Source organism: Phoca vitulina, unplaced genomic scaffold (genome assembly GCF_004348235.1).
Source record: "Phoca vitulina isolate PV1807 unplaced genomic scaffold, GSC_HSeal_1.0 scaffold36, whole genome shotgun sequence".
NCBI lineage: Eukaryota > Metazoa > Chordata > Mammalia > Carnivora > Phocidae > Phoca > Phoca vitulina.
Genome location: NW_022589739.1, coordinates 9447552 through 9474179, shown reverse-complemented (window position 1 = coordinate 9474179; position 26628 = coordinate 9447552). Strand labels below are relative to the sequence as shown.

Genomic DNA, 26628 nt, shown 5'->3' with positions numbered 1-26628 from the left:
TGTTCTTATGATGAAATGCTTTGATTTGAACCAGCAAGTACTTACTTACTAATAAAGTTATAAGCCGGTGACAGGAAATTCTATGTGATTTAGAGACAGATGCGTTCTCCCTAAGACAACACGTAGCTAACTGTTTCAATTTCAGGATGACATTATATGTAAAGGTGAACAATTTTATTTTTAAAGCAGTTTGTACAAACCTTTACATTCTGCCGGCTGAAAAAGCTTCTTTAATGGCATATTAGTTTCGAAAGTGCATTAAACCTTTAAAGCTCCAAGGTCACGTGTTAGTAGGTTTGTTTCCTGATGGCCTCAGTTTTGAGCTTCAAGCCTTGGAGAGCAGCTTACTCACATTGATGGGCATTTTGAATTTAGACCCCCCCCCCAAAAAAAAGCCCACAGATCTAAGTTTTTAACAGTACCTACATCCCGGGCACAAGTTTCTGAAAGACCCGTGGCTAATGAGGTTGTAACTTTGTTCTCTCTTGCTCTTCACTCAAGGCATAATTCAATCCGAAGACAACTCAACCTGTCAAACCCGGACTTCAATATCCAGCAGCTTCAAAAACAGGAACAGTTGACTGGAATTGGTCGAATTAAACCAGAGTTATATAAGCAGCGGTCAGTGGATACTGATGATGGGACAAGGGGTAATAGCAAAGCCTGTGGGAAACTGAATTTCATTTTAAAATATGACTGTGACTTAGAGCAGCTCATAGTGAAGATTCACAAAGCTGTCAATTTGCCTGCCAAGGACTTTTCTGGGACTTCAGATCCTTATGTCAAGATCTATTTGCTTCCTGATCGGAAAACCAAACACCAGACTAAAGTTCACAGAAAGACCCTGAACCCTGTGTTTGATGAAGTGTTTTTGTTTCCAGTACCCTACAATGACCTTGCAGCCCGGAAGCTTCACTTCTCTGTGTATGACTTTGACAGGTTCTCTCGCCATGACCTAATTGGCCAAGTGGTGGTGGATCACTTCTTAGACTTGGCTGATTTCCCCAGGGAGTGCATCCTTTGGAAGGATATCGAATATGTCACCAACGTAAGTCCAGCATTTCTCCATTCTGGGGGTGGCTTCTTGGTCCACATGTAAACAGATTACTTATACCTTATTTTTTTGCAGGGACGAAGTATAAAATTCACTTCAGTGTCCGGATAGCTTTTGTTTCAGAACCTTCTTGTACCTTCCCAGAAACAGGTCTTTAACAATATTCATTTTAAAAGTTCCCAGAATTATTCATGAAAACAGTATGAAAGCATAACATTCTCTCTTTTCTGCTTTCTAATTCTTAGCTCTTCCCTAATTGGCAGGAGATATTATCTGCCCTCCTTACCACATTTTCTGTAGAGCTTTCTTAGGTTATTTGTGCTAAATGGATCCTGGCATCCTATTAACTGTAATCTGCAGCTACGAGACCATTGCCAGACTCTCTGAGAGCATTAAGTCCTTGACCGTGTCCCCAGGTCAGCTCAGCTGCATTTCCCATGATCAGATCTTCCTCTTTAATCCCAGAAGTGACAATGGTTGCGATGAGTTGGCACCACATTTTTAAGCAAAGAATCAAAGTGACAAGGAGTCCGGTTTGAAAAGATCTGCAGATATTGGCAGCGCTAATCTATGGAAGGTCACATCCAATTTAGAGCTCAGGAGAGAGGGCGGAAGTGCTATGTAGCAACACCACATGCCCATGTTTACATTTTAAATGAGATTGCAGTGGTGATATTATTACTCCATTTCTGTCCTTCTCCCCGTCCTGCAGATGTGTATTGGCACTCCTGAAAGAGAAGGAAAATGGACTCTCTTAGGTAACTCTGATATTTTAAAGCCACTTGTTTCTTTCCTCCGTCCAGATTCCTGCAGGCAGCTCTGCTCGCACGTCTCCTAGAATACGAGCTCTTCTGAGGCCAGCACAATTTTCATTCTCTGTCTTGGCATCCAAAGGCACCAAGCACCATAATCCTTCCTCAGCTCAAATGATGACCCAGCTTGAGTTTGGAGTCCAGCAAGGGAAAGGCTCTCATTCTGTTCAGGAAGAGAACACACAAAATCTCTGCCCAATGACCAAATCCCCACACTAGTACTTTCTCACTCTTGGCCACCTTTGTGAACTGGGGACTCACCTGCACTTTGGCTGTTCCAAGAGGCACCTGCTCGTCACGTGCCACGAGATACTGGTGCCAGGTGTGTCCTGCTACTCCGATAAGCAAAGTGTAGCCTGGAGTTTGGCTGGCCTGTATCATAATGATGAGGAAAGGAAAGAAAGAACTGCAGAAGGTGCAGGGAACAGCAGTTGATGAAACTAAGGTGATTTGGGAGATTGGAGAAGGAACAGATCTCTTCAGTCTTGAAAAGGTTGAAATCTGTAAATCCAAAAATGGATGGTGGGGGAAGTAAAGACTATATCCCAAATCCCAATTGCCAGAATCAGGAGGTAGCAAAATGGACAGGCTGCTTACACTAAGATACGAAGGGCTCAAGAAGGAGCTCTTTTATTGGAGCGTTTACCGAGTCCCCCGGGGAGTGAGTGGAGGTACTGAGGGCCAACAGGGATGCTCCAGGGCAGGGGTTGGTCACACAATCTGGGGTGATATCTATTTATATTTTTTAACAAATGGATTCCACAGAGTAGCTGGAATGATTATCAGAAAGCTCCACAGAGATCCTGCTCTGAGTGGACTTCTAGAGACTTCATGGGCAGAGCAACACTGAGTACCCAATAGCTGATAAAAATCTGGGTAAGGCTGGTCCCTGGTGGAAACATCTAGAACAGTTTCTCCTGGGATGAGAGTATAGAATGGCAGCCTGCAGAGACCTCCTGGCCCTGAGATCACTGCCATTTTAGCACTCCCCAGGGAGTAAGAGTGCCCGTGTCTATTGTTGGAGAATCCTGGATTTCCACTGAGTTGAGGAGACTGTAAAATTATTTATGAAGGAGGAAAACTGATACGGTTAGAGGCTTCAAAACGCTCAGCTCTTTCCTCAGGCCAATAACAAATATTCTGAGCATTGATCTAGGCCTTTGGATGACCAGCAGGAGAGGGCAGGTTTTGAGAATGGAATTATAGATTATTTCATAATCTGCCATATAGTTGTTTTTTATTGAAGTATAGTTGACATACAATATTACATTAGTTTCAGGTGTACTGCCATGTAGTTTTTAAAATTCCATTTTCAAAATTATTATTTGAGGCTGTTTTGATTGTGACTTTGTGTAGAGACTGAGCGTGAAGGTCTGAGGCTTGCCAAGTTTCTGGTTTTGTAATATAGCATGTAGGGGGCTCCTGGGTGGCATAGTGGGTTAAGCATCTGACTTGGTTTCGGCTCAGGTCGTGGTCTCAGGAATGTGAGATCGAGCGCTGCTTCAGGCTCCGTGCTCAGTGCAGAGTCTGCTTTGGATTCTCTCTCCCTCTCTCTCTGCCCCTCCCACTCATGCTCTCTCTCTCTCTAAAGTAAATAAATAAATCTTTATAATATAGCATGTATATAATGTACACATATAGATTCATGAGGGAATAATTAAATGAACAGGCATGAACCCACTGTTCATCTGAAGAATAGAACAGAACCAGTACTTTTGCTGACACTTGGGTTGTCTTCCCTCCTCCCATTCCCTCTCAGTCCACTCCTGCCAAGTGGAAAAACACTATCCTGAATTTTATTTATATTGTGACATATTTGTAAGACAATACATTGTTTGGTTTTGTCTGCTTCTGCTTTTCACAGCTCTTCTTTGACTTCTTTTTTTCAGCCCACTTTATGACATTTAACAAAAGAGATCAGTAGATCTCTTCATCTATTTTCATTGCTGTATAATATTCTGTTGCATTATAGATGACGAATTAGCTTTCTTATATTGATGATATTTAGGTGGTTATTTGTTTTTAACAATTCTGAATAATACTCTAGAGAACATGTTTGTGCACATCTCCTAGTTCACATATGCAATAATTCCTCTAGGGTATATCCCTGATACAGGTAAGATGCACACATGTTCAACTTTTCTAGGCCTCCCGGACTTCCTTTCCACGGCGACTGTCCAGATTGATCCTCCCACTGGTGAGGTACGACAGTTCCTCGTGCTCCACATTTTCACCAACTCTTACAGTTGCCACAGCGTTTAATATGAGTGCATGTACATGCCTGTGACATGGTAAGTAATTTGTATTTCCTTGGTTGTCAAGGTTGACCATCTTTGGATATGCTTATTGGTCATCCACATTTCCTTTCTTGCACAATGCTTGTTCAGCACTTTTCCTCTTTTCTTTTCCTTATTGATTCACATATGTTCTTTGTATAGGCTGGATGCAAATCCTTTGTTGGCGATGTGTATTAACAAACATCATCTCTCAATTTATGACTGTCTTTTTCCTCACTTGATGATACCTTTTGATCAGTAGAGGTTCTTATGTTTAATGTAGTAAAACATAACAATGTTTTCCTTCACAACTTCGCGCTTTTGTGTCTTTTTTAAGAAATCCTTCCTTACCCTATGTCATAAAGATATTTCCCCTGTATTTCCCTTTAGAAGTTTTAAAGTTTAGACTTTCCTTCTTTTTTTTTTTATCTTTGCACAATTTTATTTTGAGTTTTTGGCCTTCACTTATTCTTTTTTTTTTTTTTTAGAGTTATGTTAATCACCATACATTACATCATTAGTTTTTGATGTAGTGTTCCATGATTCATTGTTTGCATATAACACCCAGTGCTCCATGCAGTACGTGCCCTCTTTAATACCCATCACCAGGCTAACCCATCCCCCCACCCCCCTCCCCTCTAGAACCCTCAGTTTATTACTCAGAGTCCATAGTCTCTCATGGTTTGTCTCCCCCTCTGATTCCCCCCCTTCATTTTCCCCTTCCTGCTGTCTTCTTCTTCTTTTTTTTAACATATAATGTATTATTTGTTTCAGAGGTACTGGTCTGTGATTCAACAGTCTTACACAATTCACAGCACTCAACATAGCACGTACCATCCCCAATGTCTATCACCCAGCCACCCCATCCCTCCCACCCCCCACTACTCCTGCAACCCGCAGTTTGTTTCCTGAGATTAAGAATTCCTCAAATCAGTGAGATCATATGATACATGTCTTTCTCTGATTGACTTATTTCACTCAGCATAATACCCTCCAGTTACATCCACATCATTGCAAATGGCAAGATTTCATTCCTTTTGATGGCTGCGTAATATTCCATTGTATATATATACCACTTCTTCTTTATCCATTCATCTGTTGATGGACATCTTGGCTCTTTCCATAGTTTGGCTATTGTGGACATTGCTGCTATAAACATCGGGGTGCATGTACCCCTTCGGATCCCTACATTTGTATCTTTGGGGTAAATACCCAGTAGTGCAATTGCTGGATCGTATGGTAGCTCTATTTTCAACTTTTTGAGGAACCTCCATACTGTTTTCCAGAGTGGCTGCACCAGCTTGCTTTCCCACCAACAGTGTAGGAGGGTTCCCCTTTCTCCACATCCCCGCCAACATCTGTTGTTTCCGGACTTGTTAATTTTAGCCATTCTGACTGCTGTGAGGTGGTATCTCGTTGAGGTTTTGATTTGGATTTCCCTGATGCTGAGCAATGTTGAGCACTTTTTCATGTGTCTGTTGGCCATTTGGATGTCTTCTTTGGAAAAATGTCTGTTCATGTCTTCTGCCCATTTCTTGATTGGATCATTTGTTCTTTGGGTGTTGAGTTTAAGAAGTTCTTTATAGATTTTGGATACTAGCCCTTTGTCCAATACGTCATTTGCAGATATCTTCTCCTATTCTGTCGGTTGTCTTTGGTTTTGTTGACTGTTTCTTTTGCTGTGCCAAAGCTTTTTATCTTGATGAAGTCCCAATAGTTCATTTTTGCCCTTGCTTCCCTTGCCTTTGGCGATGTTTCTAGGAAGAAGTTGCTGCAGCTGAGGTCGAAGAGGTTGCTGCCTGTGTTCTCCTTTAGCATTTTGATGAACTCCTGTCTCACATTGAGGTCTTTCAACCATTTGGAGTCTATTTTTTGTGTGTGGTGTAAGGAAATGGTCCAGTTTCATTCTTCTGCATGTGGCTGTCCAGTTTTCCCAACACCATTTGTTGAAGAGACTGTCTTTTTCCCGTGGACATTCTTTCCTGCTTTGTCAAAGATTAGTTGACCATAGAGTTGAGGGTCCATTTCTGGGCTCTCTATTCTGTTCCATTGATCTATGTGTCTGTTTTTGTGCCAGTACCATACTGTCTTGATGATGACAGCTTTGTAATAGAGCTGGAAGTCCGGAATTGTGATGCCACCAGCTTTGCTTTTCTTTTTCAACATTCCTTTGGCTATTCGGGGTCTTTTCTGGTTCCATACAAATTTTAGGATTATTTGTTCCATTTCTTTGAAGAAAGTGGATGGTATTTTGATGGGGATTGCATTGAATGTGTAGATTGCTCAAGGTAGCATTGACATCTTCACAATATTTGTTCTTCCAATCCATGGAACGTTTTTCCATTTCTTTGTGTCTTCCTCAATTTGTTTCATGAGTATTTTATAGTTTTCTGAATATAGATTCTTTGCCTCTTTGGTTAGATTTATTCCTAGGTATCTTATGGTTTTGGGTGCAATTGTAAATGGGATCGACTCCTTAATTTCTCTTTCTTCTGTCTTGTTGTTGGTGTATAGGAATGCCACTGATTTCTGTGCACTGATTTTATATCCTGCCACTTTACCGAATTCCTGTATGAGTTCTAGCAGTTTTGGGGTGGAGTCTTTGGGTTTTCCACATAAAGTATCATATCATCTGCAAAGAGTGAGAGTTTGACTTCTTCTTTGCCAATTCGGATGCCTTTTATTTCTTTTTGTTGTCTGATTGCTGTGGCTAGGACTTCTAATACTATGTTGAATAGCAGTGGTGATAGTGGACATCCCTGTCGTGTTCCCACCTTAGGGGGAAAGTTCTCAGGTTTTCCCCGTTGAGAATGATATTTGCTGTGGGTTTTTCATAGGTGGCTTTTATGATATTGAGGTATGTACCCTTGATCCCTATACTCTGAATAGTTTTGATCAAGAAAGGATGCTGTACTTTGTCAAATGCTTTTTCTGCATCTATTGAGAGGTTCTTGTTCTTTCTTTTATTAATGTATTGTATCACATTGATTGATTTGCAGATGTTGAACCAACCTTGCAGCCTAGGGATAAATCCCACTTGGTCGTGGTGAATAATCCTTTTAATGTACTGTTGGATCCTACTGGCTAATATTTTGGTGATAATTTTTATATCCATGTTCATCAAGGATATTGGTCTGTAATTCTCCTTTTTGATGGAGTCTTTGTCTGGTTTGGGGATCAAGGTAATGGTGGCCTCATAAAATGAGTTTGGAAGTTTTCCTTCCATTTCTATTTTTTGGAACAGTTTCAGAAGAATAGGTATTAAGTCTTCTTTAAATGTGTGGTAGAATTCCCCTGGGAAGCCATCTGGCCCTGGACTTTTGTTTTTTGGGAGAGTTTTGATGACTGCTTCAATTCCCTTAGTGGTTATAGGTCTGTTCAGGTTTTCTATTTCTTCCTGGTTCAGTTTTGGTAGTTTATACATCTCTAGGAATGCATCCATTTCTTCAGATTATCTAATTGCTGGCATAGAGTTGCTCATAATATGTTCTTATAATTGTTTATATTTCTTTGGTGTTGATTGTGATCTCTCCTCTTTCATTCATGATTTTATTTATTTGGGTCATTTCTCTTTTCTTTTTGTAAGTCTGGCCAGGCGTTTATCAATCTTGTTAATTCTTTCAAAGAACCAGCTCCTAGTTTCGTTGATCTGTTCTACTGTTCTTTTGGTTTCTATTTCATTGATTTCTGCTCTGATCTTTATTATTTCCCTTCTCCTGCTGGGTTTAGGCTTTATCTGCTGTTCTTTCTCCAGCTCCTTTAGGTGTAGGGTTAGGTTGTGTATTTGAGACCTTTCTTGTTTCTTGAGAAAGGCTTGCATTGCTATATACTTTCGTCTTAGTACTGCCTTTCCTGCATCCCAAAGAGTTTGAACAGTTGTGTTCTCATTTTCATTCGTTTCCATGAATTTTTTAAATTCTTCTTTAATTTCCTGGTTGACCCATTCGTTCTTTAGTAGGATGCTCTTTAGCCTCCATGTATTAGAGTTCTTTCCGACTTTCTTCTTGTGATTGAGTTCTAGTTTCAAAGCATTGTGGTCTGAAAATATGCAGGGAATGATCCCAATCTTTTGGTACCGGTTGAGACCTGATTTGTGACCTAGGATGTGATCGATTCTGGAGAATGTTCCATGGGCACTAGAGAAGAATGTGTATTCTGTTGCTTTGGAATGGAATGTTCTGAATATATCTGTGAAGTCCATTTGGTCCAGTGTGTCATTTAAAGTCTTTATTTCCTTGTTGATCTTTTGCTTAGATGGTCTTTCCATTTCAGTGAGGGGGGTGTTAAAGTCCCCCACTATTATTGTATTGTTGTCAATGTGTTTCTTTGCTTTTGTTATTAATTGGCTTATATGGCTGCTCCCATGTTAGGGGCATAGATATTTACAATTGTTAGATCTTCTTGTTGGATAGACCCTTTAAGTATGATACAGTGTCCTTCCTCATCTCTTATTATAGTCTTTGGTTTAAAATCTAATTTGTCTGATATAAGGATTGCCACGCCAGCTTTCTTTTGGTGTCCGTTAGCATGGTAAATGGTTTTCCACCCCCTCACTTTCAATCTGTGGTGTCTTTGGGTCTAGAATGAGTCTCTTGCAGACAGCATATCGATGGGTCTTGTTTTTTTATCCACTCTGATACCTTGTGTCTTTTGATTGGGGCATTTAGCCCATTTACATTCAGGGTAACTATTGAAAGATAAGAATTTAGTGCCATTGTATTGCCTGTAAGGTAATATTTTGTTAATATATTTATATTTGTTTTTATATATATTTTATATTTATATAAATATATATATAATATATATATTTATATATATATTGTTTTATAATATATTTTATATTTATATTTGTTAATATATTTTGGTAATATACTGTTACTGTATATTGTCTGTGTTCCTTTCTGGTCTATGTTACTTTTAGGCTCTCTCTTTGCTTAGAGGACCCCTTTCAATATTTCTTGTAGGGCTGGTTTCGTGTTTGCAAATTCCTTTAGTTTTTGTTTGTCCTGGAAGCTTTTTATCTCTCCTTCTATTTTCAATGACAGCCTAGCTGGATATAGTATTCTTGGCTGCATATTTTTCTCATTTAGTGCTTTGAATATATCATGCCAGTCCTTTCTGGCCTGCCAGGTCTCTGTGGATAGGTCTGCTGCCAATCAAATATTTCTACTGTTGTAGGTTACAGACCTCTTGTCCCGAGCTGCTTTCAGGATTTTCTCTTTGTCTCTGAGACTCGTAAGTTTTACTATTAGATGTCGGGGTGTTGACCTATTTTTATTGATTTTGAGAGGGGTTCTCTGTGCCTCCTGGATTTTGATGCCTGTTTCCTTCCCCAAATTAGGGAAGTTCTCTGCTATAATTTGCTCCAATATACTTTCTGCCCCTCTCTCTCTTTCTTCTTCTTCTGGGATCCCAATTATTCTAATATTGTTTTGTCTTATTACCATATACCATACCTTATTACCACTTATCTCTTGAATTCTGCCCTCATGATCCAGTAGTTGTTTATCTCTCTCTTTCTCAGCTTCTTTATTTTCCATCATTTGGTCTTCTATATCACTAATTCTCTCTTCTGCCTCATTTATCCTAGCAGTTAGAGCCTCCATTTTTTATTGCACCTCATTAATAGCCTTTTTGATTTCAACTTGGTTAGATTTTAGTTCTTTTATTTCTCCAGAAAGAGTTTCTCTAATATCTTCCATGCTTTTTTCAAGCCCAGGTAGTATCCTTAAAATCATCATTCTGAACTCTAGTTCCGACATCTTACTAATGTCCGTATTTATAGGTCCCTTGCAGTCAGTACTGCCTCTTGTTCTTTTTTTTGAGGTGATTTTTTCCGTCTTGTCATTTTGTCCAGAGGAGAATAGATGAATGAGAACGAAATGCTAACAGGGTAACAACAACCCCAGAAAAATATACACTAAACAAATCAGAAGAGACCTGAAACCGGGGGGAAAGAAAGGGAAAGAAAGAAAAAAGAAAAAAAAAAAGAAAAGAAAAAGAAAAAGATAAAAAACAAACATAGAAAAAAAAGAATATGATCAAATATGATCAGGCTGGTGCATAGATCAGTGTCACACACTAGATTTTAGGTGTTTTTGGTCTGTTAGAAGAAAGTGCCTCCCAATATTTTAAAGAACGAAAAACTTATATATGTACAAAAATAAGGGTAAATATGATGAAGGGATGGAATATGACTGTAAAGATGAAAATTATAAAAGTTTTTATAAAAGGAATTGATAAGATAAGTTGGTTGAAAAAAGAGAGAAGAGGATTTTAAAAATAAATAAATAAATAAAAGGGAGAGAATGTGATCAGGCAGGAGACTATAATAAAGCCATACACTAGAGATTTGGGGTATATTTTGGTCTGTTAGAAGAAACTGTATCCCAAAATTTTAAAGAGAGAACAACTTATACATATATATATACCAGAAATAAGGTTATCTGCTGTGAAGGGATAGAATATGACTGTAAAAATGAAAAATAAAAAAGATTTTTTTTAAAAAAGGGATTGATAAGATGTTGGTTGAAAAAGGGAAAAGGCCCCCTCCCCCGCCATCTATCTTCCCGAATATCGCCTCGGATTCACTTCTCCGCACGTCCTACCTTCCAGAAAGTGGTTGCTTTTCTGTTCAGAGAGTTGTTGCTCTTCTTTTCTTCTATCTCCTGTTGAGTTCGTAGGTGTTCAGAATGGTTTGATCCCTATCCAGCTGAATTCCTGGGACCAGACGAAGTTTAGGTCTCCTACTCCTCCGCCATCTTGCTCCGCCCCACTTTTGACTTTCCTAATTATTTTAATCTACCCGGAATGAAACTGATTGTACAATGTAGTACAGGCACCCTGTATTAGCTCGGGCTGCCATAGCACCATATCATACACTGGGTAGCTGAAACAACAGGAATTTATTTCTCACAGCTCCACAGGCTGAAAAGTCCACGATCAAGGTGTTGGCCAGTTCAGTTCCTTGTGAGAGCTTCCTTCCTGCCTTGCAGACAGCTACCTTCTCAGTGTGTCCTCACATGGAAAAGAGAGAGAGAGCTCTGGTCTCTTTCTCTTCTTTTTTCTTTTTTTTAAGATTTTATTTTTAAACAATCTCTACCCCCAACATGGTGCTCGAACTCACAATCCTGAGATCAAGAGTTGCACGCTCCACCAACTGAGCCAGCCAGGAGCCCCTTTCTCTTATAATGACACTAATCCCATCATGGAGTCCCTACCATCATGATTCCATCTAAACGTAATTGCCTCCCAAAGGACCCACCTCCAAATACCATCATGTTGGGGAATAGGGCTTCAATATATGAGTTTGGGAGGGGAGGGGAGGGGACACAGACATTCAGTCCCTGATACATCCATGTTTTTCCATATGGATAACCAATTTTCTGCCATATTTTTTCAATAATCTGCAGTGCATGCTCTGTCCTATATAGTATATGAAGAGTCTGTTTCTGGAATCTTTTTCCTTTATTTTGTTCTTTTTGACTGTACCTACCTATAGCACAATTTGCGAATTACTGTCATTCTGTGATAAGATTTAATATCTGAAAGAACAGTCATCCAGCCTGCTTTTTCTTCATTCAGTCTTGGCTGATACTTGACCTTTCACATAAATTTTATTTTATTTATTTATTTATTTTTTGGTAGTTTTTAATTTTATTATGTTATGTTAGTCACCATACAATACATCATTAGTTTTTGATGTAGTGTTTCACATAAATTTTAGAATCAAATTATCAAATTACTAATTCTTTCTGGTATTTATTTGGACTTGTATGAAGCCTGTAGATTAGGGGAATTTTGCATGTTTTGTGATATTGAGTCTATTCACGAAAAACTAAAATTCTTTTATTCAAGGCTTATGATTTTCTTCATGAGGATCTTGCATGTCTCTTATTAGAATTATTGGTAGGTGCTATACTTTTCATTATTTCAGCTACAGCTAACCCTTGAATAACACGGGTTTGAACTATGCGGATCTACTTACACATGCATTTTTTTCCATAAATACAGTACAAGGCTGTAAATGTATTTTCTCTTCCTTATGATTTTCTTAATAACATCTTCTGTTCTCTAGCTTACTTTATTGTAAGAATACAGTACATAATACATATGTAAAATATGTGTTAATCGACTATATTATCAATAAGGCTTCTAGTTAACAGTAGGCTATTAATAGTTAAGTTTTGGGGGGCCAGCACCCCTAACCTTCACATTGTTCAAGGGTCGACTGTAGCATTTTTTCTAACTTATATTTCCTAAGTTTTGCTGCTGTATAGTAATGCAGTTCAAATTTTGCATATTTATCTTCAATTTGGCAATCTTGCAAAATTCTTACTAATTCTCATACTTTGATTGCAGAATCTTCTGAATTTTCTTTGTAGATAATCAGACATGTGAATTGTGATAGTTTTGTTTGTTTTTTTTCTAATCTGTATGCCTTTATTTATTTTTTAATTTAGTTCATAGACTAGGATTTCCAGTATAATACCAAATAATAATTATGGTAGTAGTCATTCTTGGCTCCTTTAACATTTTCATGGAGTATGATTTTGCTGTAGATATGTTGTGGATGTCTTTATCATATTAAGAATATATCCCCTTCAAAAAAAAAAAAAGAATGTATCCCTCCATTCCTAGTTGACTAAGACTTATTATAAATATTTGTTTTGTCAAATGCTATGATGCTGGGAGGCTTTTCTCTGCTTTATTTTTTTTTAAAGATTTTATTTATTTACTTTAGAGACAGAGAGCTTGAGCGGGGAGGTGGGGGGGGTGAAGAGCAGAGGGAAAGGGACAAACAGACTTTGCGGTGAGTGTAGAGCCCAGCGCAGGGCTCAATCCCACGACCCTGAGGTCGTGATCTGAGCTGAAATCAAGAGTCGGATGCTCAACTGACTGAGCCACCCAGGTGCCCCAGGTTTTTCTCTGCTTTAATTTGCTATGATCCTATGACGTTTTTCTCTGCTTTAATTTGCTATTTTACTCAACACCTTGATCAGTTTTCTAATTTTGAAACAATCTTATATTCCTAGTATGATTCAAACTGGCTTTGATATATTACCTGTTTTATACATTGCTAATATGTTGTTTAAATTTTTTTTATCTGTGCTGGTGAGTGATACATGTCATTTACTTTCTCATATGGTCCTTATCTGGGTTGGAATCAAGGTAATTCTTGATTTATAAAATTGGGAGATTATTCTGGATACTTTCATTTTGCTCCTCCTTGGTGCTCCTGGAGGCTTTGGCGGGTTTTGTTTATTTATTTTTTTTTGAACTGAAAAGAGCTCTTTTAGTCTCTGGCTTCTGTTTAGGTTTAGGAAGTGAGCAAGGGAGGAGAGCGAGGTTGACATATTTATTCCCCTAGGTACCCTCCTTAGGGTATCTGTGGGCTTCAACTGAAAGCCACAGTTCTGAATATGTCATTACTTTGCTATTGTTCTTAGAATGTTTTTCTGGGTATAAAAAGTAGGGGGCTTAAAACTCAGTTGTTTTGATTTTGGCATTACAAAGCCATCATTCCATAGCCCTCTGACCTCCAGTTGCTTTTGAGAAGTTGACATTTCGTAGAATATTTATTCCCTTGTGTTTAATTTTTCTTTTCTTTCTTCTTGCTTTCAATATCTTGCTTTCCTCTTTAGTGTTCTGTAGTTTAACTATAACATTGCTAAGCGGTGATTTCTTTTTATTTATCCTGACTGAGATTTATTGGAATTCCTGAATATGAGATTGTTTCTTTTTATCAGTTCTGGAAAATTCTCACCCATTTACTTTGCCTAATATCTTTCATAGTCTTTTTTTTTTGTTTCAACATACTTTCAATTCCCTTTTTTATTTCTTTTATCTGTACATAGTCATTTTTATATTCTGTTGCTCCTAACTCCAATTTTGCAACTCTGATTTTTTTGTTTGGTATTTCCATTGACTCTAACTCATCATGCTTTATTGCCCCTTGTATTTAGTGATTTGTGATTGTGAGCTAATCTGGCTTGGAACTTTGTCAGTGGAAAATTTCAAGCTCTGAGTTTAAAGTGCATTCCTTCAGAGATGATTTGTGAGTTAATCAACATGGAACCATTCTAAACTAAATTTTGACCTTGAGGGCTTGGGGGCAGCAGAGAGGTAGGGTGAATGAATATAGGCTCCAAATGTGTAAGTGCAGGTTTGCATTAATGGTTAGAAACTGGCAGGGGAGACTTTTTTTCCCTTGCTTTACCTAGAGCAAGTCCAACGTCTACTTATGCAAGGGAGAAGTTCTTTTTTGCTTTTTTGCTCTGTGAGGCATTAAAAACGATTTTGTAATCCAGTATTTTTACCTGGAGGAGTTTCTGTGAGCATCTCCCCTATTGCTGGAAATACCATGTGCTATATTGTATTGCTCCAAGTTTGTTCAAAAAAGCAGTTTTTCCTTGTACTAACTGAGTAGTAATCTGTGTATCATATGTTTGCCTTGTGATTGAGTAGCCAGAAAGAGCCTTAGAGTTTTTGTAATCTGAAATCCTCATTTGGCACATAATACTGAGGTGGAGGGCCCTTAGGAGATTCACCCAATGTCACATAGCTTAATAATGGCCAAACAGGAATTGGGACTAAGGTTTTCAACTGCCGATCCAGTCAGTTCATGAAAAGGTGTCTCAAAATTATCATATATGCTGGTTTACTTCTCTTTACCTAGCTAACTCCTACTGAGGTCTTAGATCCCAGCTTAAATGCCACTTTCTCAGAGAAGTTGTATCTGAGACCTGGACTAGGAGGGAAGGTTTTTTCGGTATTTGTTTCCATGACCTTCTGTACTTTTGTCATTCCTCGTCATACTTTCTTGTACGTATTTGTTCAATTTCATTTCTTCCCCATTAGACTGTTTTATAAGCGCACAGACCATATCTGGCACGTTCATACTATGTGCCCAGCCTCTAGAATGGTTGCCTGGAAGTGAAATAATTAATATGCACTTAGTGAATAAAAGGCAGCTCCTTAGAAGGGGCTAATTTGGTGAGGCTCTAGGGACTGACTTGGTTGGGGAGTGTTATGCAGTGCCGATACCCATAAATTAATCTTTTCATTTTTAAAAAATTTTGTTCTTTAATTCTCCAAGGAGATTATGGGTTTTATAAATGTTAGCAGTCAAAAACTAATCCTCACACCTTCCTGTGAAGGAACAAAATGGCAATTATTGAGTGTAAAAACAGTAGTTTAATTAAACCTCTCAACCAAAACCATATCAATCAATAATAGTATGATGCATCTCTGTGGGATATGTATCAGTCAACAAAAGAGAAGACAGCATCTGGGGGAAGGTCAGAGTTGGGAGAGCATGAATTTAGTGGTCTGGGTGAATGTTAGTTGTCATGCCTGAATCTTGACATTTTTGTATACCCCACTCATCACTGGCAAAGAGGCATTGAGCATTCAGGAATCTCTCTTTCAATGGCACCCTTAGAAACTGATTCAGAAACCTTTTCTGGAAACCTGTGATCATCTCAGCTAGACTCTGATTTGGGGGAGATGCTGGAGTTTTCACGTGGTAACAGCGGAAGTCATGAGGTTCCCTCCATGCCAATGTGGACCCCAGTTCAGGAAAGGGAAGTGTACAGTTTACAATAGCATAGGCTTTCTTTTAATGTTAGGAATTTTAAAACTTTACATTTCCATCAAAATTTGACTTTGTGAGTCATTGCAGGGTCCCATATTTTTCAGTAGCTGATGTAGGAATTTTCCTGTACTGTCTTCCAAGTCCCTGAGGCCATTTTTAGACCTGATAGAGGTGGATACCTGGAACCATGCAGGAGGAAATATAAGTATTCCGGGAAGTCAGTTGAATGCAAATGGGGCAGGCAGTCTCTGTTCCTGAAGTTTATTAATTTAATCCTGTTTCATTCCATTGCACCATCAGTGCTGAGTTACTGTCATATGATTGTATGGCTATGTCAGATTCAGGGGTAGATGTGTAACATCTGGCTGGTGGGGGTGGAGGGAGAAGAAGGGGACCTGATTTGTAGCATTTGTCTATTTCTATGGTGTAAATACTCCTAGCAGGGCTGATTCAAGCTACCAGTTTGACATCACTGAAGGTGAAATTGGCAAAAGATGCTCACATTGGCTCTTGCAAGCTGGTGCCAGTTGATAAAAGCTGGTTCTGGTATACCACTGCATTTGGTGCTGAAAATACTATGTCTGGTTAGACAACTGATCCTAAGGGAACAGCAATTTGAAAAACCCCATAGAAAGCCCTGGTTTCCACCTGATGACATGGAAGCCAAGTTCTTTTCATAATGTGGATGTGGGTGGAGTCAGCCATCCCTGGGGTCTCATGAGCTGAATCTTCATGAAAATCCACTGAATCCCACCCTATCATTTTTCCCATTCATGATCCTTCAGACATGTCATCCCCTTGACATTAAGATTATTCAGAAATAGTGAGAAGTAGCAGAACTATAGAGCAGAACATCTGAAGGAAGCAGTTACTAAAGCTGCAGGTCTCTGACAGAGACTTGGATAGCTTTTATCCTTGCAGAGGACAAAGCATTTGCTTTTTTACATGAAATATATGACACATACAAGGGTATATATAATGTATATGTATGATTTAATATTAATAACAAAATCTATCAGTCCATCCAGAATTTAGCTCAAGAAAGAGAACATTGTCTATTTCTTTGAAGCTCTCTCTCTGCCCTTCTTCCATCCCCCAAACTTCCCCAGAGATAATTGATAAACTGAATTTTATTTTATGTTTATTTTTTTTTTAGAGAGAGAGTGAGCAGGTGGAGGGGAAGGGCAGAGGGAGAGGGAGAGAGGGGATCTTAGGCAGACTCCTTGCTGAGTGCAGAGCCCAACGTGGGGCTCAATCCCACGACCCTGAGATCACGACCTGAGCCAAAATCAAGAGTCAGACGCTTAACCGACTGAGCCACCTGGACGCCCCAATAAACTGAATTTTATATCTATACATTCCTTGTTTTTAAAATCACTTTACCACATAAGAACAGGTTGTTCAGTTTTGCCTATTTTTGAAATTTTTGTGGAGAAATTATATTGTATGTATTCTTCTGCAAACTGCTATTTTCAGTATTTTGTTTTGAATCATTTATGTTTATGTAGATACTACAGTCCTTTTTTGTTTTTTTATTTTGGGCAGGGGTGTTTTAGCATTCCATTGTATGGTGTACCATCCTTATCTAGTCTCTTGTCAATGGATATTTGAATTAATTTAAGTTTTTTCTATTTTAGGAAATGCTGCTGTATATGTGCTTTCTGTACATGTGTCCTGGTAAATATGTGCAAGAATTTCTCTTAGGGTCTATACCTAGGAATGTAGTTGCTAGATCAAAGAACACTATATCTCAAAGAGGTTTGACCAGCAGCGGTGTGTGAGCCCATCTTAGTCTGTGCTCTCTCCAACACATGGTATTGCTCCACTCTCTAATAAATTCACCACAGATTCTTTTGAGTTTTGTACACTGACAGTTATTCCATGCATGAATAAGGACAGTTTTGTTTTTTCTTCTCCTTTTGACTTTTCTCCCCATACCATCCCTTTTGCTTGCTTTATTGCATTTGCTAGGACTCCCAGTACAAAGGCCCATAGAGTAATCTTTGCCTTGTTCTTTATCTTAAAAGGAATGCTTTGAGGGGTAGATGGGTGGCTCAGTCAGTTAAGCATCTGACTCTTGATTTCAGCTCAGGTCATGATCTCAGGGTCATGGGATCAAGCCCTGCTCGGGCTCCATGCTCAGTGTGGAACCTGCTCAAGATCCTCTATCTCTCTCTTCCTCTCCCTCTGCCCTCCCCCCCAAAATAAATAAATAAAATAAATCTTTTTTTTTTTTTTTAAAGGAATGCTTGGAATTTTCATACTAAGTAGGACATTGGCTATAGGCTTTGAAAACCTGAATGGATATTGAATTTTATCAGATGATTTTTATGAATTTATTTAGATGATCATATGTTTTGCTCCTTTCATCTCTTAATGTGATAAAGTATATTGCTTTATTTTCTAGTTTTGGTAAAAACTTACATTTCTGTTATAAGTTCAATTTGCGCATGGTGTATTATTTTTCATATACATAGATATACCTAAGTATGTGTGTGTATTCAGTTATTTGGTTAATATTTTGTTAAAGATTTTTGCAACTAAATTCATAAGTGAGATCAGCCTCTGATTTTATTTTTTTGTTTTCTCTTCAACTGGTTTCATGATCAAATGGAGTTGATGGAGCACTCTCTCTTCCTATTCCCTTGAGGATTTTGTGTACAATTGAAATAATCTTTTCCTTCAGTGTTTAGTAGAATTGGCCCATACAACCTTCTGGGTCTGGTGTTTACTTTGGAGAAAGTTGATTCCATTCCTTTGTTACCATACTATACAAATTGTATATTTCTTCATAAGTCAGATTTGGGGATTTAGATTTTTCTGTGTTTTAAATTCATTGACTTGAAGTTTTTCATAATCTTATCTTTTTATTTTCTGCCTCATCTGTACTTAAGTCCTTTTTCTCATTTCTAATATTAACTGTTTGCTCCTGTTCTCTTTTTCTTTGATCAGTATCACTGGAGGTTTGTTAATTTTTATTAGTTTTTTCAAAGAACCAACGTTTAGTTTTATTGATTATATTTAATTTTTGTCTTCTGTTTCTTCTTTTGACTGTGATGATTTTTTTTTTATTCTTTAGGCTTATTCAGTGATTTCTTATTTCTCTACTTATATCTTTAGGTCAGTAACTTTCAGCCCATTTTATTGAGGCATGATTGACATGTGAAAAACTGAACATATTTAATGTATGCAGCTCAATGGGTTTGGGGATAAGCATACATTCATGAAATCATTACCACCACCAAGGCCATTGACATATCTATCACCTCCTACAGTTTCCTCCCACCTTCTCTGTTCTTATTATTATGAGTAGTGGTAATAGTATTTTTGTGTAGCAAGAATATCAGCATAAGATCTGCCTTCTTGGCAGATGTTAAATATGCAGTACAGCATTGTTAGCTACAGGGGTGGTGCCGTGTACTAGAGCTCTAGAACTGATGTATCCTGCAGAACTGAAACTTTAAATACGCATTAAAGGCTATAAATTTCCTTCAAAGTACTGCTTTAACTGGATGACCACAAATTTTGATATTTAGTATTGTCATTATTATCCAGATCTAAGTGTCTTCTAATATCAACTATGGGTTGTTTTTTTTTTTTTTTTTTTTGATTTATATATTTTACTTCAAAGCATGTTTTTAAAATTTCACATTTAATAGTTTTTTTAAGTGTTATTGCTCTAACTTAATTAGAATGTGATCAGATAATACAGACTATATTTTGCATATTATTTGGTATGTGTTGAGATTTGCTTTATGTTCTCTTTTACCTCAGTTTTTATAAATATACTATATGTACTTGAAAAGACTATGCATTACTCACATCCATATCTTGATTTTTTTTTCTGTCTAACATATCAGTTATTGATAAACCATGCTTAGAAATCTACTATGATAGTAGATTTTCAGTTTCTTTTTGTAGTTCTATCAGTCTTTGGTTCTTACATATGTATATCTTACATATATATATATGTATTTGTATTTATAATATTGGCACTTGTTATATTTTTTCTGGCCATTTAAGCCTTTTATCATTATTTGGTGTCTCTTGTTACCTAAAGAAATGTTTTTTTGCCTTCAAGTGTATCTTTTCTGGTATTTATAGAACTATAAAATCTTCCTTTCAGTTAGTTTTGTCTTACATATTTTTTTCTGTTCTTTTACTTACAAATTTCCTATATCTTTATATTGTAAATATAAGTACTGTAAGCAAGGTAAAGCTGGATTTTTAAAAAAGATATATTCTGAAAATCATTGACTTGTAAAAAGTAATATTAGTCTATTTATGTCATTGTGAACATTAGTATTTTGGGGTTATTTCTACCCTTTTATATTATGCTTATTTTAGTCCTGATATTTTTTTCCTATTTTGTTTCATTTTGAATTAAGTTTTCTCCCTATTTCATTTTCTCCCTTCTACTAACTTATAAGCTATACTCTCCATTTCCATTTGTTTGGTATTTCCTAAAAATTGTAATATGCATGGCTGATTTAATAAACTAGAAGTTAATCAAAACTATACTTCTATCTTGGAACCCTCAGCTCCAGTCACCCCCATTCTGGGTAATATGTTATTATTTTCCAATGTTGTACTTCTGTCTTGCCTTGCTTTTTTACCCCCTCAGTTAGACAGTATAATTAATGTTTCATATAGTCAATCATTGTTTACATTTATCACATAAATTCACCACTTTTGTTTGCCATTTCTTCAGGCTTTTCCCTAAAGATTATTTTTCATATTTAGTCCATCCTCGAGATATTGTTTCAATAGAGGTCTGCCAGTGTTAACTCTCTGTTTTCATTTGTTTGAAAGTATCAGTCTTTTACATTTACATTTACATTTATAATTGAAAAAGACATGAGTAAACATGTCTTTTGTGGATAATTTTTTTTCCCAGCAATGAATCTGTTATCTCCTTGCCTCCAAATTCTTGGTTCTGAGAGATCAGCTGCAATCTAATTGTAATATACTTTTCTCTTCTCTGTTATAAGACTTCTCTTTGTCTGCAACTTGATGATAACATGAATGTTGTGGATTTTTAAAAAAATTAAATTATCTTGCTTAGGATTCACAGGGTATCCTGAGTCTGGGGATGAGTACCTCAACAATTCTGAAAATTCCCAGCCACAATCTCTTCAAATATTGTCTCTCCCTGACACCTCTGTCTTTTCCTCCTGGAAATAGATATTTTTAGATCTATTCACTCTGTCTTTTATGTTTGTTTCTTTGTTTACTCTTTTTTTGTATTGCTGATGCATCCTGGGTAATTTTTATTTTTATTTTTTTTCTTTTATTATGTTATGTTAATCACCATACATTACATCATTAGTTTTTGATGTAGTGTTCCATGATTCATTGTTTGCGTATAACACCCAGTGCTCCATGCAGTACGTGCCCTCTTTAATACCCATCACCAGGCTAACCAATCCCCCCACCCCCCTCTCCTCTAGAACCCTCAGTTTGTTTCTCAGAGTCCATAGTCTCTCGTGGTTCGTCTCCCCCTCCAATTTCCCCCCCTTCATTTTTCCCTTCCTACTATCTTCTTCTTTTTTTAAAACATATAATGTATTATTTGTTTCAGAGGGACAGGTCTGTATTTCAACAGTCTTACACAATTCACAGAGCTTACCATAGCACATACCCTCCCCAATGTCTATCACCCAGCCACCCCATGCCTCCCACCCCCCACTACTCCAACAACCCTCAGTTTGTTTCCTGAGATTAAGAATTCCTCATATCAGTGAGATCATCTGATACATGTCTTTCTCTGATTGACTTATTTTACTCACCATAACACCCTCCAGTTCCATCCACGTTGTTGCAAATAGCAAGATTTCATTCCTTTTGATGGCTGCATAATATTCCATGGTATATATAGACTACATCTTCTTTATCCATTCATCTGTCGATGGATATCTTGGCTCTTTCCATAGTTTGGCTATTGTGGACATTGCTGCTATAAACATCAGGGTGCACGTACCCCTTTGGATCCCTACATTTGTATCTTTGGGGCAAATACCATCCTGGGTAATTTTTAAAGATCTGTCTTTCAGTTCAGTAAATCTCTCTTCAGCAATTTCTTGTTAGCTATGGAGTGATTCCACTGAATCTCCCAGTTATTAATACAATTTTCATTCCTAGCAGCTTTGATTTCCAAAGCTTTGGTCATTTGTATAACCCTCTTTCACACGTTCGATGTCTGTTAAAAATTTTTTTAAGCTTGGGGCGCCTGGGTGGCTCAGTCGTTAAGCGTCTGCCTTCGGCTCAGGTCATGATTCCAGGTCCTGGGATCGAGCCCCGCATCGGGCTCCCTGCTCTGCGGGAAGCCTGCTTCTCCCTCTCCCACTCCCCCTGCTTGTGTTCCCTCTCTCGCTGTGTCTCTCTCTCTGTCAAATAAATAAATAAAATCTTTAAAAAAAAAAAAAATTTTTTTTAAGCTTATCAATCTACTTATATAATACTTTCAGACAATTATAAAATATGATTCTAGACATCATTTCTGCATTTGTGACAAAAGGAAAGTGTCAAGAAGAAAGGGCAGTCCTTGCTACCTCTCAAACTTTCCATCAGGAAAGGAAAGCTTTCTTAAAAGTCACACCAATATGACTTATTTCTTATTAGCCAAAGCTGTGTCAAAAAACCATATTCACATTTAAGAATGGTATTGAAAACATACTTTTCAGTTTTTCATCCTCTATGCTGGAATGTGGCCAGATGTGAAGGGGTTAGAAATTAATGTTAAGTTTGCGGGTCTCTAGTGTCTTCCCCAGGGACACAGAAGGAGATGCTCAGAAACCTTTCCCTGAACCTGAGTCTGAACTGCAGTGGCCCATCTAGACACACTGGGGAGCACAACGAGGAGGACAGGGCAGAGATCTGAGAAAGCAGGCTGGCTCTGTTGGGATTCCTGTGTATGAACATGGAGACAGTACCACAGCTCAAAAGAGAGAGCAGGGTACTGATATTTGTCTCTATAAAATCTACCCATATTTTCATTATTTTAGGTGGAATTTGGAAAATAGAACATTTATAGGAGAAATAAAAACACTTAGAAAAAATCTCTATGGATTTGCATGTGAATGTTTATATAAGCAGCTTTGTTCATAATTACCAGAAGTTGGAAACAACTTAAATGTCCTTCAGTGGGTAAGTGGATAAAATGTTACATCCATACAATAATGAAGGGAACAATGTGTGCATAATGCACACACAATAACGTGGATGAATCTCAGATGCATTATGTTAAGTGAGAGAATACAGACTCGAAAAGCTCCTTACTGTATGATTCCATTTATATGATATTATGAAAAAGGCCAAACTCCAGGGACCGAGAACAAATCAATGGTTGCCAGGAGTTGGAGCGAGGAGGTGGGGTGACTACAAAAGGGCAACAAGAGGGAATTTTGGAGAACTGATGGAGCTGTCTATAATAATTGTGGTGGTGGGTACAAGCCTCTGTGCATTTGTCAAAAATCATCCAACTGTCTAACAGTGAATTTTACTGTATTTATTTATTTATTTATTTATTTATTTTTTTAAAGATTTTATTTATTTATTTGACAGAGAGAGCGAGAGAGGGAACACAAGCAGGGGGAGTGGTAGAGGGAGAAGCAGGCTTCCTGCCGAGCAGGGAGCCCGATGTGGGGCTCGATCCCAGGACCCTGGGATCATGACCTGAGCCGAAGGCAGACGCTTAACGACTGAGCCACCCAGGCACCCCTGAATTTTACTGTATTTAAATTAAACACAAATTAATAAAAATTTAAAAATCACCTTTGAGGGGGAAGATAAATGAGAGAAAAAAAATCTAATGAAAAGTCAGAAAAGGTAGAGTTTGAAGATACAGAGAGAGTAGGATAATCATTAGAACAAGTTCCCCGAGAATGGAGGAGACAGAATCCAAAATACAGGTACAGGGGTTGACTTTGGATAAACGCAGGGGCATCCTTTTCTTTGTCCCAGGGTTTAGTGAGCGTGGGAGCAGAAGCAGGGAGGTTTATAGATTTAAAGATGTGTAATGGAAGATAAAACATAAAAATGTATGCGCAGAAGGAATGGCAAGGAGTTTTCACATGGAGGACCAACATTAACCAACTGGTGGCAGCTGACTGGTGGGCCATGGGAAGGTTTAAGCAGCCATATCACAGCCCAGCAAACGAGAAGCCCAGGATCCACAATAGCAATGACTGCCGTGAGTTTGGGACAACCCATTCACTTCTGCTCTTGCAGCTTATTCTCATGGCTCACTCATGCATGTGTTCTGTATACACACTGTTCTCTGTCTGCAGTGACCTTTTTTCCTGCTCCTCTTCTCTGCTCAATTAAATGTTACTCGTCTTAGAAGCCCTACACTCCACCATCACCTCATTAAGTAAGCCCTCCCTGTGTCCACCCAGCACAGATTAGGTGTCCCTTGTATGTTCGTAAAGTATCCTATATGCACCTCTTCACAGCCTTGATCCCGTTCGATTGTAAGTGTCTGTTTCTCCTGGCCCACCCCACAAAACTTGTTGCACCTTGACGACAAAGTCTGTGGCTATATCTTTTGTTACTTAACCCAAGAAACAGATGATACATGCTTTTGAGTGAAAAAATGAATAAATGAACGAAATGAGGATAGCTCCCATGTAGTGTGTGTATCTTAAGTAAGGATTCCCTAGAAGCAGAGGCTGGGAGGAGTTTTTGTGCAGGTGATTTGTTGAGGCACTGCTCCCACGTGAAGTCTGCAAGGAGGGAAGGGGAGCGGGATAGGCAAAGGTGAAGGTCTGGCTAAAGCCTGTCTGGAGCCTGATCTCACGGGCAGCTGGGGAGCGTGAAAGGCACCACAGAGGTAGCCCATCCTGAGTCGTGGGGAGTGGGCTGCCTTTAAACCCTGAACCAGTTTGTTATTGGCTGCAGGCCATTTCTGGGGAGAGGGCGCCTTCAGCTGAGGGAAATTCTCCCAAAAAGGATGCAGCCATGAGCTGTAAGCAGCCAGCAGTCACAGCAGCTCAGGAATGGGTGCACCAGCCTGGTAAAGGGGATCTGGGCAAGACGCAGCGGGGTCTACTGCAGTGTGATAGAACAGCGCAGGGGGAGAGGGGCTGTGGGGACACAGGAGAGACCCTGACTCCGATGACCTTTGAGATGGAGGGAGAGAAGGGGCCCTCTTCCCCCCACCACCCCCACCCTGCATGCTCTTTTTGCAGCCAAGAGTCTGCTTGCCGCCTGGACGAGGGTACCAAAGGCAGGGGTCTCCATGGTGAGCTGGGTGCTCCTGAGAGAGAGGCCGGCTTTGCAGGGAGCTGAAGTGGGCTCTGTTTGGTCCCCCCTTCACACAGTCCGATGGCTCCACAGCTGAACACGCGGGGACGACCTAGCTCAATGGAAATCCTCTGCAAACCTGAAACAACTCAAGGGAAAGTTAATGGAGTTGTCAAGGGGCGGCAGTTTCATCCCTGAAGGAAGGTGAGACTAGTCAGGTAGAATGTTCCCCTGGGACTGCTTTTAATGATCTCCTACCTGTGGAAGCATTAGTGTCCAAAATAGCAAGCCAGTTCCTGACAGAAAGCCTTATCCCATGGATTGGCATTTGCTTGCTTAGAAATGAGTTTTGAGCCTTTGGAGAATCAAAGCAGTCTGTGGTATTTACAATACAGCCTTACTGTCCAGTAGCTAAGTGTAGTCTAATTCTGACAGATGGCTCTCAAGGGAAATTTTCTTTCAGATTGGATTATGCTTCCATGCTGAAATGCTCTAATTAAGGGTAGTCTATAAACATAGTGGGGGGGTGAACGGGAGGGGAAGGTAGGCTGTTTCTTAGGAAGCTGTTTTGGAAAATGGCCATGTTTGCAATCTTTATCTTTCCAGCCCCACACACTCAGCTACAGGGAGAATCTAGGCCACTGCCTTGCTAAAAAACATGGTGGTGCTGGGTCAGTGGTCAACTTTCAGCAGGAGGCTGTGACTTCATTTCCTGCAAGGTCCTTCCTCCGTACCTCATCTCCCTCCTATTCATTCTCTTCATGCTTTGTTAACTGTCTCCTTAACTAACTTTGTAACTCTCTTGGGGTGTAACTTTCAGAGTAAATATATCATTAAAATGAGCATGACTGATTTTTTAAAAACCTCAACTGATCTATCAGTTCAGCTGTGTCAAACATTAGGAACCTTTCTAAGTCTAGTATTTTGGTTTTAAAGTATTTAATACTTAAGCTACTCCTTCATTACATTTCCTAATTCTTACCAATTTGAAACTTAAGTAATTATAGAAAAAGTATACTTGGCTGTCAGATACAGAAGGATGGATTTTGCACGTGTGGGTTGAGAAAAATCTAATTTGGAACTCAGGGAGTGAGTTTTTGGTCTGTATCATTTATTCAACAAATGTTTTTGACTACTTACTATGTGCAAGACAATGTACTAAGCATCAAGTACTCTCTTGGAGCTTGTGGTCTTGGGAAATGGAATATGGAAAGAAGGAAGAGTAAACCAAAAATTACAGAGACAGTTGATTACTTACATGTGTGCTTGGTGCCACAAAGGGGACATAGGCCAGTGTTGCTTTTAAGACCTAACCCGTCAGGTGCATCAAAGAAGGATGCTTTAGAAGAGAAACTGCGACTAAAGGAAGGTTAGGAGTTCACCTGGAAAAGGACAAAGTCCCAGGCAAAAGGGCTGGCTTGTGCAAAGGCCCTGAGACAGAAGCAATTTTGGCAAGTTGCAGGAGCAGAAAGTGCAGAGTGGTTAAAAAGAGGGAAACAATGGAAAAGAGGCTAGAATTCAGGCAGGAACAAGAGCAAGTCTTTCAGTCTTTATGAGTAACTTTGGAGGATTTTGAGCAGTGAAGTGACACAAATAGGTTTATATTCTTAAAAAAAATCACTCTGGCTGCAGCACAGAGAGTGGACA

The 26628-nt window shown here is 38.7% G+C and overlaps 1 protein-coding gene across 2 annotated transcripts in view; it reads left to right on the top strand.

Moving 5' to 3' along the window:
* Positions 1-26628, top strand: part of SYT9 (synaptotagmin 9) — a 195936-nt gene that overhangs the window by 62995 nt on the left and 106313 nt on the right. For both annotated transcript variants that reach the window (XM_032426909.1, XM_032426910.1), the window contains exon 3: positions 502-1048. In XM_032426909.1, the coding sequence (XP_032282800.1) occupies positions 502-1048 (547 nt within the window). The remainder of the gene's footprint in view (positions 1-501; positions 1049-26628) is intronic.